Consider the following 19,462-nt stretch of genomic DNA (forward strand, 5'->3'; position numbering starts at 1 on the left):
GTTAGTGGAGAAAGAAGCAGCTGGGAGTTGAGATCCAGTGGTTTACCTTCAGGAGGGAGCCACAGGCACCTGCCTGCAGTGGTGATTTCAGACTGGCTCTTGTGGTCCCTCCATGGTGAGGGGGCACTTACAGGTGAAGTTGTTCAAGTGAGGTTTTTGGAGGGTCCTGGTCCCACTAGAACAGCTCTTGTTTGTCTGGAAATTCCCTCAAATGTTCCTGGCACAGCTGCACCCCTGAAAGGGCAGAATCACAGAATAATTTGGGTGGGAAGAGACCTTAAAAGCCCATCCAGTCCCACCCATCCCCCTGCCATGGGCAGGGACACCTTTTACTGTCCCAGGCTGCTCCAAGCCCCATCCAACCTGGCCTTGGGCACTGCCAGGGATCCAGGGGCAGCCACAGCTGCTCTGGGCACCCTGTGCTAGGGCCTCAACACCCTCACAGGGAAGAATTTCTTCCTAACATCTGATTTAAGGGTGTCCTCTTTTAGTTTAAGACCTTTTCCCATTGTCCCATCAAACTGTCCACCCTTGCTGTGGAGTTGATGGGGGCAGCATTCTCTCAGGGAAGGGCTTTCAGTGACACTTCTTGCAAGTGTGTTGAGGGCACAGGTATGGAGTGACATGGGACAAACTGCCCAAAACCAGTTGCTAAATATTCTGGTATTCCAGTGACCTCTGAAGGTGCTCTCAGCATGCACTGCCCAAGCACTCAGGACTCCAGTAACTTAGAATGGGTGGCCTGAGGAGATACATTTGGTGTGTGCTGGAACAGAAGAGACCAGCAAGGTGAAGGCTTTGGCCTCAGGATAGCCCTGGATGGTGGTTTGGAGTGTGGTGGGTTGGGACAGGGCAGGTGGAAGCACAGATAGGGAGTGTTGACTCTGCCTGAGCAGATGAATGGGCTGGTGAGTGCAGGGAGGAGAGCAGGTACTGAGGTGTGCAGGCCTCCTGCCAGGTGGCCCTGGAGCAAAGGGCACCAGGAGAGCATGGCTGGGAGTGTCCTGTGGCAATGCCTGGCACAGATCCATGAACTCCCATCCTAAAAGATTCAGCTGCTCAAAGCAGTGAGTGTGCTTCTCTTGGCTGGAGCCAGGTGGGTCTGTGTTGGAAACAGTCACCACGGGAATTTTGGATTTATCTAAACTGCTTTGGTTATTGCTGTGATGAGGAGTGAAAAGCACAAACAGAAGAACATGGGAAAAGTTCTTTAAGAAGTGTGGCAAAGCAAGCAGGACGTTGCTGAGGGACTGGGAGAGCAGGGTTTTAAACCTGCCTGCTCTGTTCTGGCCAGGACTCCAGCTGGCAGCTGCCTGCACTTCCCTCCTGATACTGGAGCAACTTGATAATCTGAAATAGCTCCTTTCTCGTCCAGAGGGCCGGGAGCAGGAGATCTGGAATGTGTCCTTAAGTGCCTGGGCTATTTTGGGAGCAGGGACATGAATCTGTGCAGGGGCATCCAGGCTTTGCATGGCTGTGCTAATGGGGAGCTGACAGCCCAGCCCAGCTCCAGCATCGGCACATCAGGGTTTGCTTTTGGGGCAGAGAACTCATGGATGTTTTAATTTTTCTGTGCTGTGTAAAATGGTGGTGTCTTCTGGAAGGTGAGAAGATGACAGCAGTCCCTAGAGGAATTGCCTTGGAAAGATGACAGAAACATCTTAGGATGGAAATGTGGAGCTCTGAGAGTCCAGTGGAAGGAGAGCACAGGTTCTCTTCCTGGACCAGCTGCAGTGGAGCTCTGGGCAGCTTGTGCAGCTGCCACATATTTGCAACAGCAGCACAACATGCAAGAGGTTTTTCAGAAATCCAAGGAAAACATTCCATCCTGCAAACATCTTAGAATATAGTAAGAGATGAAGAAGTTAGGGCAGGAGCAGCAGCAGTAGGTACTGCTCATGCAAGTTAACTTCTCTGCAAGTGCCAGGGAAGAGTGGATTTCTGCTAGAGCTGCTAAAGAAGCTTGGAGAAAGAGCTTTTCACAGGGATGTGCTAATAGAACAGGGAACATTTCAGAGCCAGGACAGAGTTGGTTTAGAAATGGATAAATTGAGGCAAAGTGAGTAGCCAGTAATTGGTGTCTTACCCTTGATAGTTTAGGGCAACAAGAACTGTTTGGCACATCACGTTTTAAGGCTTCATACAGACAGTATTGACCCAGAGATTATAATATTCCAGTCTTTAGCCAGCAGAAATCAGCAGAGCTCTGTTTGCTTTTGCTAGTTAGGAGCTTCCTGATGTTGAAGTGATGATTCCCTTCCTAGTATTCTTCAAGGACAGGATTCTGTTTCTACTTCATGTGTGAAGGGAAAGTTATGTTAGGACATGTTTGGCTGGTGACTGACGTGGTGCTGTCCCTGCTTGTACCTACTCTGCTTTAACTTCACCTCTGAGGAAAGTGGGGAAAACTCCAGGCTTCAGGGGGCTCTGTTTTGTTAGACTTTCACTGTGAGGGAATCAATTAATTCAGAAACAGTTAAAATTGATTTACCCAGAAGCTGAAATTGACTTTATTTTCACCTCTAGGCCTACGAGAAACGCTTTCCTACGTGCCCAGAGATCCCAGTCTTCCTGGGGAGTGAAATCCTGCACGAATCCAGGAGTGAGGACGGAGCCATCCACGTCATTGAGCGGAGCTGCAAGCTGAACGTGGACGCTCCCAGGCTGCTGAAGAAGGCAGGTGGAGCCTTGGGAGCAGAGAGGCCTGCATTCTGTGGGCTGGCTCAGATAGCTAAAGGCTCTTAGATAGATAAAGTTACTCTTGTCTCTCTGTGTTTCTCCCTCCTCTTCAGATTGCAGGGGTGGAGCATGTGTTCTTCATCCAGAAGAACACGGTGAACTGGAGAGAGCGAACGCTGCGCATCGAGGCCCACAACGAGACCTTTGCCAACCGGGTGGTGGTCAGGGAGACCTGCAGCTACTCAGTGAGAGCCCTGCTGGGGCTGGCTGTGCTGGGAGGGGGCAACTGTGCACCCACACACTGGGGAAGGTGTCTGAGTGGCTTTGAGCACCCCTGCAACAATGGGATTAGAGACTCTGGGGCTGGAAACGCTGTTGGGTCCTGAGTGTGGCATTGTTCAATTGCTTTGGAGAGACAAGATCAGGAGGAATGGCTTCCCACAGACAAATTGGACATTAGGAAGGAATTCTTCCCTGGCAGGGTGGGCAGGCCCTGGCACAGGGTGCCCAGAGCAGCTGGGGCTGCCCCTGGATCCCTGGCAATGCCCAAGGCCAGGCTGGGAAGGGCTTGGAGCAGCCTGGGATAGTGGAATTTGTTCCTGCCCATGGCAGGGGGTGGAACTATTTGGGCTTTAAGGTCTTGATGATCTTAAAGGTCTCTTCCAACCTAGTGATTCTGTGCGTCCATCCAAACCATTCTGTGGTTTCATAAGGCTTGAGAAACTTCTTCAGGTTGATTGTGATTCCCTGCTTGGAGTGAAAGTGGAAAACAGAATTGGTACTCCAGAACTGCTGGTGTTCCCTCAGTTTCTTTTTGATTGAAATTCAGGCTGACAAAAACATCTGGAGCTTGGGCATGTCTATAAATCTGGATGTCCAGAATGAAACCCTTACTGTTCATTATTATAATGGCCTGAGCGAAGCCTGACAATTGATTTTGCACACAAAGAAGTGAAAGTTTTAGCACCTTGTTTGTCATTATTTTCTTGCTCTAAAGATTTGGAGAAAGGACTTGAGCCTTATTTGTGGCCAGGACTGTCTACCTGTGTGGCTGTTTCTGTGCTGTTTCACTGCAGTGCTGCTCTGAGGGCCCAGCCACCATGAAATAGCTCAGGTGTTTCTGGAAGCAATCAGATCCTGCTTGTCTTTCCTTACACAAATGTCCAGCTCCTGTTACTTACCTGCCCTTTTGGCAACTGGACAGCAGCTCAGCTTCTTGGGAGGAAACAGGCTGTGAGGAGCTTCAGGAAGAGGAGGAGTGGAAAAGCTGTGAACATTTTGGATGGTGAGGGTGTTCCTGGGCCAGAGATCCCTTGGTGGCTGCAGAAGGCCACCTAAAAACTGCCTAAAGCATCCTAAAAACTGCTGTAATTTAAACTTCCATCATCATTAAAGGCACTGACAGGTCTGAAATGCTCCCAGGTCAGCTCTGAGTTTGTTACACTTGCCAATTTTGGCTTAGGAAGGAAATGTCAGCATCTGGGCTTTGAGGGGAACAGGGTGGGAGCTGCTGGCTGCATCCTCAAGATGGTTCCCTGCTCTATTTTTACCAGTTCCCTTTTCCCTGCCAGAGTGCACCGGAAGCAGGTTTATTCTCATCTTTCCTTTTCTGCAGCCTTCTCTGAGGCAACTTGGAGAAATATGATCCTGCTCCTGCAGTTACTTAATATCTCCCCAGGGAATTTGTCTTTCATGGTATCTCTGTGTGGGGGCTGGAGTTGTTTTTCTTCCCTGTCAGTTTGTGAACAGCAGCACCTGAAGAGAGGAGGCAGAGCCTTCTCAGGAAATGGTTAAGTTTAAAAGAGGGAAGGATTCTATCATATATAAAGCAACAGAGTGGAAATAAGGGAAAGGTTTGTGTTGAGCTGAAGAGTGGGGAAGCTCCCTGCTCTGCCATGTCCCCAGTGTTTTGGGGAGAAGGCTGATGTTATTGGCTGAGTCTCCCATCCGAAACTAAAACAGAAACCTGGTTTGCATTTTTCTTCTTTGCAGGTGTAGGAGTTTTAATTGCATGTTCCACAAGGCCATCCCTGTCTTTCCATAAGGACACCTTGACATGATGGCTTGATGTGGGCAGTTCCACTGCTCTTTTTGTGCAGCTTTTGCTACTACAGTTCAGGTCTGCTGGGGCAGGGATGGGTTTAAATCTTGATTTCCTTGTGCACATGAAGAATATTGGGTTAGCAAAAGTCTGGATGTCCAGTTCACAAAGGGTTCTCAGCAGGGGAATGAACCTGGCTGGTGACTCCAAGTGTGGCAGTGCCTCCTCTGCCCCCTCTCTGGGGCTGTGGAGGTTGAACAGCCAGTGAGGTTCCAGGGCCATGAACCATCTGCCTCCATCCCTCCTGTGTTGTGTTCCCCTGGCTGCAGGTTCACCCTGAGAATGAAGAGTGGACCTGCTTTGAGCAGTCAGCCTCTCTCGACATCAAATCCTTTTTTGGCTTTGAAAGCACCGTGGAAAAAATTGCCATGAAGCAGTACACCTCCAACATCAAACGGGTAAGGTGGGCTTCCCTGGCTGCCCCTGGGCTCTCCTGGCTGCCCCTGGGCTCTCCTGGCTGCCCCTGGGCTCTCCTGGCTGCCCCTGGGCTCTCCTGGCTGCCCCTGGGCTCTCCTGGCTGCCCCTGGGCTCCCCTGGCTGCCTGAGCACCCAGACCCTCTGTTTGCCTTTCTGTAAACAGACCCAATGGAGCTTTGTGCCCTTGCTTGTGGCTCTGGAGTCCCTCAGGTGGGCAAAGGAAGGCAAAGAGCCCAGAGCAGAGCAGAGCTGGCTGGAATGTGGCTGTGCAGGGATGGAGCAGGCTCTGCCAGGGGAGCAGGGCACTGGGTGCTGTGAGTGCAGGGCTGCTGGACACTGAGAACACTCTTCTTGTGCAGGAAGAGAAAGTCCTGGGTGGAAAACACCCCCCTGTGTCTCCAGAGCTTGGGCTTGGGACAGTGGCTCTGTGTGCAGAGGAGCAGGGCAGCTAATTGGGTTTGGGAGCAGGAGGATGGGGTAAAAGTGGTAGAAAGGAACCTGCATCCATAACTGGGATTTGCCTGCCATTATTGTAATTCATCATTCACAGGAGGCTTTGATACTGGAGGTTTTTTGACAGGATCATGGGGATGGAAGGACAGATTTCCCCTCCGTTTATCCTTAGCAGCATTCATCATCTGTCCTGAGGAAACTCCAGGGCCTCGCTGGCTCTGGAGGAGGCTTTTTCCTAACGAGAGTTCTCCCCTTCAGGGCAAGGAGGTGATTGAGCACTACCTGAAGGAGCTGATCTCCCAGGGGATCACGTTCATCCCTCGCTGGAGCCCTCCCGCGGTGGAGGAGGAGGAGCGAGCCCCGGCGCTGGGACGGGCCCCCGGTGCCATCCTGCAGGAATCCGGGGCTGCTGGCACCAGCCGGGAGCCGCCTGCCAGCCCCTGCCCGCCCCCGGAGGCTGCCAGCCCCGACGGTAGGCACTGCAGCTCTCACTCAGCAGCACTGACCCAGCAGCTTATTTTCATTTCTCTTAGCATCAGGTTTTTCATCTGGAGTGTGGGGGAGGAGGAGGAGGGAAAGCTGTTTTCTTTTTTCAAGGAAAATAAACAATGGAACTTTTTTTCCCCTAAAACAAAAAAGCTGTGCAGGCAGTATGTTTTGGAGCTTAGAAAAAAATGAGGTTTGATCAGCCCTTTAAGGTATTTTATACTTGAAACTAGAGGTGTCTTCAGTATGCTGGAATTAAATATTTTATCTGTTCCAAAATTCATATTCTTGGGGACAGGTTTGGATGGTTTTTGGCCCTGTATTAGGCCAAGACAAACTTGAGGAATGTCTCCTAATGCATTTTTCCCACAAAATCCCTGAATCAAACTTTATCTTTCTGTGTGTTGGTCTGATGATATTTTCTAGACTAAATAAAATACTTCTCTGGCAAAAAGAAATAGGAGGGACCTTTGAATCCAGAGTTGTTGTAATAGAAACAGTTGTTTTCCTTCCTGAGAAGGAAAGGCAGCACTTGTTTTGTTGAGCGTAACTAGGCAAAAAGCTTGGGATTTGGAAATGTCAGTAGTTCTGCTCTCACCTGACATTCTCTGGGAGCTTTTCTGAAAAAAGATGGGAATCCACAGAGAAGCTGATTAGCAGCAGTGTTTGAGATGAATGTTGTCCTCAGAGTGGTGGGTCCCAGCTAGCAGAAGAGCAGAGTAGCCCTTATTTTTCTGCCCATATTCCTGCTCAGGACAGGATTAGCTCCCCTGGGCCTGCTCCCCACCTTGCTAGCTCTGGGGGTTCCATGGGATATCTCACTTCCAAATGCAATTTCTGTTATCCTGCTTATCCTGTGGGTGTCCAGGCCTCCTTCTGTAGGTGATGGCATCTACTGGAACTTGTGCCTGACAAAGAGCCAGCTCTGAGGTGTCCCCAGCCCTGTCCCTGTGTCTTCCACCCCAGCTGCTGCCTGGGCTGCTCCCCTCAGCTGCCCTGTTCTGCTGGCTGGCAGCTGCCAGCCCTGGGTGACACCTCCCTCTGTCACATCCCTCTGTCCCTCGGTGCTGGCAGTCACCAACCCCTTGTCCTTTGTCTCTGAGCTGGAGGAGCTGCTTGGTGTGCACAGGACTTTTCCTGCCAGAATCCTCCCTGGCTGTCAGAAATGTGCTGTTGTTCTCCCTTAGTCTCTGGTGTCCCTGGGCAGAATAATGGCTTGGTTTCCCAGCAAGCCACTTGCCACTGCAGTTGTGCATGAGATTTAGGACACGTGGAGATGGAAGTGCCCAGGTCTTGGAGTGGTTGGTGAGCTGAGTGCCAGAGCTCATGACAGATCTTTTAAAGCTCCTGCTGAAGCAATTCAGGGCTGAATGGAATATTGGAGGCAGAGCCAGGTGGGGTGATCCAGCTGTGATCCAGCCCATGCTGCCATGGCCTCGTGCCCCAGTCACCAGGAGAGTTTCCCTCCATCCCTCCCTCAGGCTGCTGGGATGAGGCTTCTGAGCAAATCCCATGTAAACCATAGGGAGCCCAGTGTACAGAAGCACGTGCTCCCCTCCCTGCTGGCTGTGCCAGTGTGCTCTGAGCTCTTGTTTCCCCTGCAGGTGACAAGCTGGACGCTGATTACATCGAGCGCTACCTGGGCCAGCTGACCCCGCTGCAGGAGAGCTGCCTGATCCGCCTGCGCCAGTGGCTCCAGGAGACCCACAAGGGCAAGGTGGGTAGGGCACTGAGGGGCATCCCCAGCTGGGATGGGCAACCCTGGGTGCACAAACACACAGGGGAATGAGAGGCTGCAGTGTGACACCATGGGAAGGGACCTGGGGGTCCTGGTGGATGTTGAGCTGAGCATGAGGCAGCCCTGGCAGCCCAAAGGGTCACTGAGGGCACTGTCCTGCTCTGCTCTGTCCTGGACACCACAGTATCAGAAGGTTCTAAAACTGTCAGAAAGTGTCCAAAGGAGGAACATGAGGGTGGGGAAGGGTCTCAAGGGGAAGCCATAGGAGGAGCAGCTGAGGGCACTTGGCCTGTTCAGCTGGAGGAGAGAAGATGGAGCACAGAGCTCACTGGGGCTGCAGCTCCTCCTGAGAAGCAGCAGAGGGGCAGCTCCAATCTCTGCTCTCTGTGACCAGGGACAGGGCCCAGGGAATGGCTGGAGCTGGGCCAGGGCACATTTAGGTTGGAGATCAGGAAAGGCTCTTCCCCCAGAGGGTGCTGGCACTGCCCAGGCTCCCCAGGGAATGGGCACAGCCCCGAGGCTGCCAGAGCTCCAGGAGTGTTTGGACAGCGCTGCCAGGGATGCCCAGGGTGGGATTGTTGGGGTGTCTGTGCAGGGCCAGGGGCTGGGCTGGGTGATCCTTGTGGGTCACTTCCTGCTCAAGGATATTCCATGCTTCTCTGATATTTCCCTGAGAAGCAGCAGGAGCACTAAAGGACAGGTGTGTCTCTGCACTGCTGGAATGTCCTGGGCTCCTTCTGGTTAAAGGAAAGTCTCTGTCAGACCAGCAGGGTAACTGATCTGTGCCTGGGAAAAGAAAGGGTCTAGAGCAGCTTGAATGCCTCAAATGGGGTTTAACTGCAGATTTCCTGATGGAGAGGGATTAGGAGGGAAGGAAAGAAGGACCAAGGATAGCACCAGAGAGAGTAGTTGGGTGGGCTGAGTAGATAAAGGATGCTCAGGAAGAGGAGCAGGTGATCCTGCTTGGAAGCAGAGAACAGCTGGATGAGGTTTCAACAGTAAAAGCTTCCTGGCTTAGAAGGAATCAGCTCAGTCAGTCAGGATGGGTTAGGTGAGCTATTCTGCATTCCTGGCTTTGGGAAGATTTTCATTCTTTTTCCTTTACCTGGCCTTTCCAAAAGACACTGCTGCTTATAAGGAGCTTTGCCAGCCCTGCGTGCTGTGCTGTATGTCTCAGAGCTGAGCATGTCTCATCTGAGTACAGGGAGTCTGAGCATGATTTAGAATGCTGTTTTCTCTTGGAAAAGTGAATGTGAATCACCTCTGTAGAAATAAAATGTAACAAAGATTTAGTGCTATTGTTCTGCTGCTGTAGAACTCCTGAAGTTCCCTTGTGTGTGAGCAGGCACGTGGGTTTTGTTGGTACCCAGCAATGTGGATGGAGAAACAGCTCCCAGCAAACCTCACTGTGAAGAGACCAGGAGGTGTTGGGGCAGTGTGAGAGGCTCCCAGCAGCTGATAAGCTCCAGACACCAACAGCGCTGTTGAATTGTAAGAGCAGATAAATTCCCACCTCCAAACATCTGCCAGAGCTGGCCAAGGCCACTGGTGTACAGTGGCATCAACAGCAGCTTGGATACCTTGGACAGAAGGGTGGGGGCTGCTGGAGGCAGTAGAGACTGCAGGAATAGATGTGTGATATATAATATATTGTATAGATACACACCTGATGTAGCAAAGGGCCCCTTGAAGGGCTGTGACACCTCCCTGGCAGCTGCTCTTGTGTCCCTGTGATGCTCTGCCCCTGAGGAAGGAGCTGGGGCTGGTGGGTGAGCTGTGTGAGCAGGAGCAGAAAAGGGGCTCTGCTGGAAACTGCTTTTGATCTGTGTCTGCCTGTGATCCAGCCTCCAGGCAGATGAGAGGCCCTGGACAGGCAGGGACAGTCCCCAGGTGTGAGTGTGCTCTCAGAGAGGACAGGAGGCTTTTCATGGAGCCCTGAACAGTGAAGTGGTGTGGGCTCCACTGGGGTAGGAGAGATCTCACCTAGTGGGTCCTGGATGGGAGGACATCCCAGAGACAGGGAGGCTTTGTCCCTGGTGTGACCTGCAAGGATCCTGCTTTCATCTGGAACAGGCAACACCTAAAACTTTGTTTAGGTTGAAAAGTATCAACCCACAGGTTGGTTTTCCCCCTCCATGTCAGAGGCTGGGGAAGGAAAAAGTGAGAGCACATAAGCCAAATGTGGAGCAGCTGCCCGTTGGGTGCCTGGAGCTGGGCAGGGAGTGGCAGCCCCTGTCCCCTGAGCTCTGCTGGAGCCCTGGGAAGTGCAGCTGAATCCTGAGCTCTGGGAACAGTGAATCTGCCTCAGGCCTTGGGGTGGCCTTGCTGGGCCTTGTCCCCAGGAGGATGTGGGCACACAGGAGGGGAGGTGCTGGCTACTGAAACTTCAGATTGAACCCCCTGACTGCTCAGCTGCTTCTCCTGACAGAGCAGGCCAAAATCAGGAGCTTATCCTGCAAGGCTGGGGTTGTCCCTGGAGAGGCTCTTACCTTGCTGTGACAATCTGTTCTTTTAATTCAGAGCAGGGATGGCCTTATTCCTCTATCAGAAATTATCAAAAAATAGATCTCCTGTTTCTTGGAAAATGGCCCTTCTTATTTTTGTCCTCTGTCCTATTTCACTATCTTTTCCCCATTCCTTCCAAAGCAGGCATTACCTTTACAATCAGATATGTTGTTCCTTAAAAAATCTGAGGAGTTGAAGGAACAAACTGTAAATGGTGTTAAAATTGCAGCAACTTAAAGCTCTGTTCAAGGCTTTGCACCATGCAGGAGAGTGCAGCAGTTTTACCAGGGAATACAAAAGCAGGCTGAAATTAAACCTTCGTTTTCTTACATGTGGGAGTTACTGCTTTGGTTGGACAAGGATAAAAGACGAATTCTGCTGTGGAATGAGTCTTCTTGGAGCTTCCTGCCTTTGGTCCAAACAGAAGTGCTGGATTTGCCTCTTGCCTGGAGCCCTGCACAGGGGAGGTTTGAAGCAGGAAAGTATCAAACCTTCCAGCAGCCATCCCCTCTCCTGCAGAGATGCAGGAGCTGTTGTGGGTGTCTGGGCTGGGCCTGATAAGTGACAGCTGCCTCTGAGCAGCAGGAACACAAACCTGAATTATCTGATGAACATTCTGCTGGCTTTAAACTTGCTGTCATACTGAATTCTTCTAAATACTCCCGAGATCATCTTTGGGAAGGCTGCCCTCTCCTTTCCAGGACACACAGATGCACTGTTAGAACCAGTGTTAACCTCCCCCCTGCTCCTAAGGTGCTTTTAGATTGGTTTAGGCTGCCTGAACTCTGCCTCTTCTTTAGGTGAGCCAATTCTTACCCTCTCTTGCTTGTGAATCCAAGATTGCTCCCTCCTGACACTGCTGCCAGCCTTGCTTTCTACCCAGCTCTCTGTTTCCCTGAGCATGGCAGTGGACAAAGGAGCTTTGACTGCTGAACATGGGGGTTTGTGTCCCAGCAGGGCTGGGAGTGCTTGGGTTGTGCTAGCACAACATGGATACTCTGACAATCCCTGCTCCACAGAGCTGGATTTTTTTATGGAAACTTGTAGAGAATGAGGCCAAACACTTTTGGAGAAGTTGGAGTGAGGGACTGTGAATCCAGCAGCACATGCAGCTCTAATCCAGTTGGATTTGCAGCTGACAGCCTCTTAGTCAGATTTGGCACTTCTGTGGAATCCATCAGGTTTGTTGTTAATTCTTGCTGCTTGGCACTCCTGCCAAGCTGTCTTTGATTCTGCAGCTAAAGAGAACATGGCAGATCTGGAATGAGCTGGAATAAGCCATTCTGCAGACTTGCTTGGGGAAGCTTTTGTGCCTATGATGTGAGGATTAGTGCTAGTGCTGGGGTGAGTGATTGGGAGAGGGTGTGTTGTAGTTTGGGCTGATTTGGATCAAGAGTTATTGTGGTGTAATGGGGCAGGGAAGCCTTTGAAGCACTCAGCAGCTTTCCTGTTCAAACACCAGCAGCAGGGCCTGCACAGGAGCTGGAATTGCTACTGGTGGCATCATTCAGACTGCACAGTTGTGATTCCTGCAGTGCCTGGTGTGCTCAGTGTTACCTGTGGCTGTTTGTTTCCTGTTTGCCCTGGGCAGGTGAACTTGCAGCTCCCTGACTTTCACACAGTATTTTGGAGATCCTTGTGGATAACCAGCCAAGGGAAACATCAGCCAGCCTGGGGTTTGCTGGAGCTCCTGGGAACTGCCCTGGGGAAGGGCTTCCCACAGCCAGTGAGCTGGTCCCTGCTGTTGTGCTCCTGCACCCTCTGCTGCTTCCAGCTGGGTTAGCTACAGAGGGAGGGAGGCGGAAGGGAAATTTAATGTTTGCTGTCTTCGTTTGAAGAGATCAAAAAATGGTGTCAACTGCAGCCTCCTCTGCAGGCCAGATGGAACACTGCAGTGCTGACCCTGGGGCTGTCTCTCCTGGCAGATCCCCAAGGACGAGCACATCCTGCGCTTCCTGCGCGCCCGCGACTTCAACATCGACAAAGCGCGGGAGATGCTGTGCCAGTCGCTGGCCTGGCGCAAGCAGTACCAGGTGGATCTCATCCTGCAGTCCTGGAGACCCCCAGCCCTGCTGCAGGAGTACTACACTGGGGGGTGGCACTACCAGGACAAAGGTGAGTGTTGCTGGCTGGGGCTCTGTACAAATCACCAATGGGATGGGACTGCTGAGGAACTGCCTTGAGCTGTTTGATTTTCCACCATCAGCCTCATTACATGGTTGTGACAATGGGAAGATGCCATCAGCTCACATCCCAGGCAGCAGACCAAGAACTCAATGTCACAACTCACTTTATAAGTTTTCTGACCAATCCCACAAAGCAAAAGCACATTGACAGTAGTTCCATCCAACCACTATAAGCACAGGTACCTTTGGGTAAACAATGCTTGCTTATTTTGGATACAAGGCCTGCTTGTGAGCCCTAAAACACAATGCACAGAGCTCCATTATTAAGCTTCAAACTTCCTAACATCTCACTAGATAAACTTTTCTGCAGATTAGGGTGTTATTCTAGACAAGCATTAATACACAGACCATTGTTCTATTTATCCTTACTTTTCTACATTTTACATAATTTTTCTGCTGACCAATCTCATGGCTACTGCTTGGCTCCAATCACAGTTCAGCTGTCTCTGAGGCTGCCTTTTGCAGCTTTCCCAAAACCCTCTGATTTTATGGATTCCCACAGTGAGGAGCTGCCCCTGGCATCTCACTGGTGGCCTGGTATGTTGAGGAAAGCTGTATTGACATTTTTAAAGTTAACAAAGCAGTTCAGTGCCTGTGAGCAGCCACTCTGCTTCCCTGTAATTGTATTTCTTCTGCACAGATCAGTCAGTCCAAAGCAATTTCTCTGAACAGGTTGCTTTTGGCAGTGATTTTTATCCTTTTCAAATATTTAATGTGGCTTTTAAAAAAGGTATGAGAGTGTTATCCTGGGAGACTAAAGTGCTGCCCTCTCTAACCCCTTTGTTTGAAGATGGGCGGCCGCTCTACATCCTCCGCCTCGGCCAGATGGACACCAAGGGTTTGGTGAAGGCCCTGGGAGAGGAGTCCCTGCTGCGACATGTGAGCTGTGCCTTTGTGTGTCACCTGTCCCCTCAGCATGCTAGGGAGTCTTGTCATGGTGCATCAGGAATCCTGGAATGGTTTGGGTGGGAAGGGACCTTAAAGCTCATCCCATCCCAGGGACACCTTCCACTGTCCCTGGGATGGAACTGTCCAACCTGGCTCCTGTCCAACCCTGTTGCTCCTGTCCAGCCTGGCCTTGGGCACTGCCAGGGATCCAGGGGCAGCCCCAGCTGCTCTGGGCACCCTGTGCCAGGGCCTGCCCACCCTCACAGGGAACAATCCCTTCCCAATATCCCCTCTAACCCTGCCCTGTGCTTTCTGTATTTTTAAAAATAAGATCTCCAAGCCATCCTGGTAACTCAGCCATTCTCAGGTTAATCCCTGTCTGTGCTGTCTTTGATTCCAGGTTCTGTCCATTAATGAGGAAGGCCAGAAGAGATGTGAGGAAAACACCAACATCTTTGGCCGCCCCATCACGTCAGTATAATTGGTTTTAATTGGTTTGTAACTGGTTTTCCTGGGCCCTTGCAGACTCTCAGTGCCATGGTGAAGGATGCTGCTGTGGTTTGGGGTGATGTCCTTAGGGTTACAGTGCAGACACAGTGTGTCTTATGGGCTGGATGGGGACCACACATATATTTATAAATTTTTTTGTTGGACTTAAATGCAGAGAAATCCCACAGTTTTGTTGGACAGCAAGTATTGATCCTTCCTTACATCATTTTCATATCCCATCTCAGAATAATTTAATCTTTCTGTCTTGGTGATTTTAATCCACATCTTTGAAATTCTGGGGTTTTTAATACAGGAGCCTGTCTACCAGATTCCACCTTCATTTAAAATGCATTTTGACATTATTTTTAGCAATAGGCCTGCATACCTTCACCACCTTCATCTTGAGTGACAGATGTTCCTGTCCTTGGGGTTGGGTGTCTGTGTTACCTGGAGCTCACCTGGATTCTGCTGCCCAGGTGGAGATGTGCTTTTATTGGAGCTGCTCGTGTCCCTTGTTGGCTTCCCTGGGTCCTGCACGGGCTGTGGGGTTACTGTGGATCCTAAACTGAGCAGCCACCACACTCTAAAGTTCTGACAGGTCTTTTTCTGCCTGTTTATTTTAGATCCTGGACATGCCTGGTGGACTTGGAAGGGCTCAATATGAGGCACCTCTGGCGGCCTGGGGTGAAGGCCCTGCTCAGGATCATTGAGGTGGTGGAGGACAACTACCCTGAGACCCTGGGGAGGCTCCTGATTGTGAGAGCACCACGGGTCTTCCCTGTGCTCTGGACGCTGGTGGGTGAAACCTGGGCTCTGCAGGGTCACTGCCACGTGTGCAGGGTCACAGATAGCTATATCAGCAGAGGCAGGGAGGGAAAATCTCCAGGCAGCTTTTGGGGAGCTCCTGAAGAGCCACAGCAGAACCAGGCATGGGGTACCTGCAGCTCACTGGGTTCTGGTCACTGCCATCCACCAGGACAGGATGAGAAACCTGGATCAGAATTGCCCATTCCACCCAACCTTGGTGGGCTTTCATAGAGATGGGAAAAGACAGACAGCTTTTAATCTAATGCTGTAGGACACTGAAGGGTAATAAGTAGTAAATAATAAATCTGGTTCTGCCTGGTGCCTGCTGACTGCTCTGGCAGTGTGAGAACATGGTTGTTACATTTCTTGTGAGGTTTGTGGGTGAGGCAGTGACTGCAGACTTGCTTTACATGAAGCAGAAAGTGTTGTGAGATAGTAATTCAGAGAGAGAGAACATTTTCAGTTTGTTATCCCTCTCTTTGGGAAGTGCCTCAGAGCTGAGAAGCTCTGCACACTGCTGAGACACGTTGTGAGATGGCTCAGCCAGTGTCCCCAGCTGCCCTCAGTGACAGCCATGTCCTGTGTGCCCTTTGTCTTTCAGGTCAGTCCCTTTATCAATGAGAACACACGGCAGAAGTTCCTCATCTACAGTGGCAATAACTACCAGGGCTCAGGAGGGCTGGTGGACTATGTGGACAAGGATGTGATCCCAGACTTTCTGGGAGGAGACTGCATGGTGAGTTTTCCTTCCTCTTGTGCAGGTGCAATCTGGAACTGATTTCTTCTTCTTCACCCCCTGGCCTTCCACTGCCTTCTGGAAGGGGTTAAGCCTCTGTGCTGCCTAGCATGGCCCTGCTGTGGGCACAGGGCAGTTGATTTGGGCACAGAGAGCTGCCCCCTGCAGTGCTGGTGCTGCCCTGGGATCCTGGGCTGTAGGAGCGTCAGGGGTAGCACGGTCAGACACAGAGATCTCTGCAGCCAGGTCAGGAACTTGGGGTTCATTGCAAAGGGCCTGGGGGCAGGGCCCTGCTGGGAGCTGCCAGGCACAGCTCAGAGCAGGCCCGAGAGAAGAGAGGGGGAGAGAGGATGGGAGGGTAAGAGAGCGAGGTTCCCGCTACAATACAATAAATCTTCTTCTGTGTTGAATATTCCAATTCTCACTAACCAATCTAGTACAAGATACAAATCCTATAGCATGTACATGCAGCCTATAAGAATCATTACATTACCACACTGGGTTACATTTTAAACCCTATAAATTCCTCTTTGGGCCCCTTCTGCCAAGCTGTAGGGTCTGCTCTGACCCTTGGAGCTGTCTGCAAGCAGAGGGTGTTGTTCCATCAAAAGGGGATCACCTTCAGCTGGCCACACCATTGTTTTCCCATTGTTCAGTAACTGAGGTATCTCAAAGCTTGCTTTCATTTCAATCTTGCTTATAGTTTCTATATTCTCAAAATCTTTTGCCAGGCAATCCTATTTATGAGGCTTTCCTGTTTCATCTTCCCCAGCACTGGAGCAGGGTCAGAGGGCAGCTCTGCAGGGAGCTCACAGAAACCTCAGTAGTTCCCATGAGCTCAGAGCCACTGTGCAGTTCTGGCTCAGCTGAGGGCTCAGCCCATGTCTGACAGCAGCAGGGGTTGCTGGCTCACTGCTGGAGCATGCTGAGCCCTGTTTGTCTGTGTGATGTTGCAGTGCACTGTCTCCGAGGGGGGGCTCGTCCCCAAGTCCCTGTACCAGAGCGAGGACGAGCCGGAGAACTCGGATCACATCCGGCTGTGGACAGAAACCATCTACCACTCTGCCAGTGTCCTCAAAGGAGCCCCACACGAGGTACAGAGCACACCCTGAGCTGCTGCCATGGCACAGTGACATGTGTCCCCTCTGCTGGGGCTGGCTGGAGCAGCCAAGGGCTCGGCAGCAGCTGCTGTTCCTGCAAGGGAGCAGCTGCATGTGTGGGAGTGAAGAGAGCAGTGTCAGCAGCAGAGTCTCTTATCTCTGCTGTGGCCTGATCTTCTGTAAGGTCCAGTCTCTTCCTGCTCCTCCTCCTCCTCCTCCTCCTCCTCCTCCTCCTCCTCCTCCTCCTCCTCCTCCTCCTCCTCCTCCTCCTCTTGGGAGAAATAAAGGACACTCAGTTTCCCTTGTGATAGTTCAGCTCCCATTCCCAGCAGTGCAGCTGGGACAGTAACGGGGGTGATAAAGGAAGGTGTGTGCTGGGAGTCACCACCAAACAGGATGTCCCAAAAAGGAGCAAATCAGTGTCAAATCAGCCTTGTGGGCTCTCTGATGGGGAGTCACTCTGATTTGGCTCTTTGTGCCTCAGTTCCCCTGAGGTTTTCCTAGAAGAAATAACTCATTTACAAGCAACTCTGATATGGGGAGGAAAGGTAAAAACTCCTGAGTGGGTGTACTGTGGTAGGGTTGGGAGTGGGAGGTGGTGTGTATCCCCCTCAGGAGCCAGGACCATCACCCAGCTGAAGGATTGTGGAGCAAAGTCTGTTTGCCCCAGAGTGGGGAGGAGCATAGTGGTGCCACCTGAGCACCTGACCCTGTTCTGTTCCTTTCTTAGATACTCGTGGAGATCCTGGAAGGGGAATCTGTCATCACCTGGGACTTTGACATCCTGAAGGGAGATGTGGTGTTCAGCCTCTTCCACTCCAAACGAGCTCCTGAGCCAAGTCACAAAGAAGCCACCTCACCAAGTCCCTCTGGTGCAGGGGACAATGTGCAGCTCATTGACAAGAGCTGGGTGCTGGGGGTGGATTACAGCCGGGTGGAATCTCCCCTGGTCTGCAGGGAAGGAGAGAGCATCCAGGTCAGTGGGGTGGGGTCCTGCCATGGCCTCAGAGTCCTGCCAGCTCCAAATTCCTCCAGGGAGGGAATTGATGGTGTGGGAAATCAGGAGCTGCTAGAAAAGGGGGCTGTGGTCATTCCCAGCAGCAGGGAAGGGGGGATTCTGCCCCTCTGCCCCACTCAGGTGAGACCCCACCTGCAGAGCTGCCCCAGCCCTGGGGCCAACAGCAGCAGGACCTGGAGCTGCTGGAGAGAGTCCAGGGGAGCCCATGGAGATGCCCCAGGGCTGGAGCCCCTCTGGAGCCAGGCTGGGAGAGCTGGGGGTGCTCACCTGGAGAGGAGAAGGCTCCAGGGACACCTCAGAGCCCCTGGCAGGGCCTGAAGGGGCTCCAGGAGAGCTGGAGAGGGACTGGGGACAAGGCATGGAGGGACAGGACACAGGGAATGGCTCCCACTGCCAGAGGGCAGGGCTGGATGGGATATTGGGAATTAGGAATTGTTCCCTGTGAGGGTGGGCAGGCCCTGGCACAGGGTGCCCAGAGCAGCTGGGGCTGCCCCTGGATCCCTGGCAGTGCCCAAGGCCAGGCTGGACAGGGCTTGGAGCAGCCTGGGATGGTAGAAGGGGATGGAATGGGATGGGCTTTAAGGTCCCTTCCACCCAAACCATTCTGTGATCATTTTCTGGATAGCCTGTGAAAATGAGAAATCCTTATTTAAAGTGAGTCATTGGAGACTCCAAGCTAAAATTCTTACAGAAATTAAGCTAAATAAGCTTTTTCTTTTCCTGCTGGTACTACAGGGCTGTGTCTCAGGCAGGTGAGACAGGTGAGTGACACCTGTGCTGGGACATTCAGCCCTTCCCCCAGCCACCCCTGCTCACCTGCTGTCCCTCCCTCTCTGCAGGGCTCCCATGTCACTCGCTGGCCTGGCTTCTACATCCTGCAGTGGAGGATGCACGGGCCCCTGCCCTGCTCCAGCTCCAGCCTGCCCCGTGTGGACGATGTCCTGGCCTCCCTGCAGGGCTCCAGCCACAAGTGCAAGCTCATCTACTACTACGAGGTGCTGGCCTCCAAGGACTTCAGGTAGGGCATTTACAAGGGTTTTACTACGAGTTGCACTGGGGGGGTGAGTTAAACACTTGAATATCAGAGACCCTCACGGGGTGAGTTTCACTGACAAGTGGATGGACACAAAATTGGTGGCATTTTTACAACCAGTCTCCCCTGGTGCTGTAGGTATTTAAAAGCTCCCTTGAATCTGTGTCCACCAGTGAAATTTGTGCTTTGGGTCTTGCTTGCAGCTGCCTGAAGAGCAGGAGATTTTTGACTCAAGAGGGTTTTTAACTTAGTTGGGAATATTTTGCAAAGCCGATTTTGGAGTAATTGAAATATCAGCTGGGCTGTTTCCCAGATGATTTTGTTTGGCACTTCTGGGCAGGTGAACAGCCAGCCTTGGCAGGGTGTGCCTGGCCCTCTCCTTCAATGCCAGAAGCACCTCCCCATCTGTTAATCTGAGCTCTGTGCAAGCCTTGGCCCTTCCCTGGAGCTGGAGGAGGTGTTGGGCAGAGCAGATTTGAGGGTGGTGGCTTGAGGTGTGACCTGGCCAGGTCCTGTGGGGTAAGAGCAGCAGAAATGCCTCTCTCCAGTCCTGCTCTTCCTTGGGCTCTTCCTGAGCCCAGCCTGCTTTTGGCAGGAGGAGCTGGGACTCTGGTGTTCAGTAGCCTGGAGTCCTTGGGTTCACAAGGCTGCATTTGGAGTCCTTTGGAGCTTTCCTTTCTCCTCAGGAACAGCTCCCAGAGGCTCCAGCTGTGTCCCTTTCCCCAGAACAATAGTCAGAGACAAGGAATAATATCTGTAAATGGGAAAAAATGTCCCTGACTGATTAATTTTTCATCATGACACAGAGATTCTTAGAGAGCAAGTG

The 19,462-nt window shown here is 51.8% G+C and overlaps 1 protein-coding gene across 1 annotated transcript in view; it reads left to right on the top strand.

Moving 5' to 3' along the window:
- The window catches only part of SEC14L5 (SEC14 like lipid binding 5), a 38,810-nt gene that overhangs the window by 17,356 nt on the left and 1,992 nt on the right, over positions 1–19,462 (top strand). Inside the window, exons 4-16 of the mRNA XM_071444537.1 lie at positions 2,527–2,676; positions 2,793–2,924; positions 5,050–5,178; positions 5,909–6,122; positions 7,741–7,853; positions 12,305–12,494; positions 13,356–13,444; positions 13,854–13,924; positions 14,566–14,737; positions 15,351–15,485; positions 16,442–16,579; positions 17,316–17,561; positions 18,443–18,621. Of these exons, the coding sequence (XP_071300638.1) occupies positions 2,527–2,676; positions 2,793–2,924; positions 5,050–5,178; positions 5,909–6,122; positions 7,741–7,853; positions 12,305–12,494; positions 13,356–13,444; positions 13,854–13,924; positions 14,566–14,737; positions 15,351–15,485; positions 16,442–16,579; positions 17,316–17,561; positions 18,443–18,621 (1,958 nt within the window). The remainder of the gene's footprint in view (positions 1–2,526; positions 2,677–2,792; positions 2,925–5,049; positions 5,179–5,908; positions 6,123–7,740; positions 7,854–12,304; positions 12,495–13,355; positions 13,445–13,853; positions 13,925–14,565; positions 14,738–15,350; positions 15,486–16,441; positions 16,580–17,315; positions 17,562–18,442; positions 18,622–19,462) is intronic.

Source organism: Agelaius tricolor, unplaced genomic scaffold, assembly GCF_023055355.1.
Source record: "Agelaius tricolor isolate 1412-34295 unplaced genomic scaffold, bAgeTri1.0.p SCAF_19, whole genome shotgun sequence".
NCBI lineage: Eukaryota > Metazoa > Chordata > Aves > Passeriformes > Icteridae > Agelaius > Agelaius tricolor.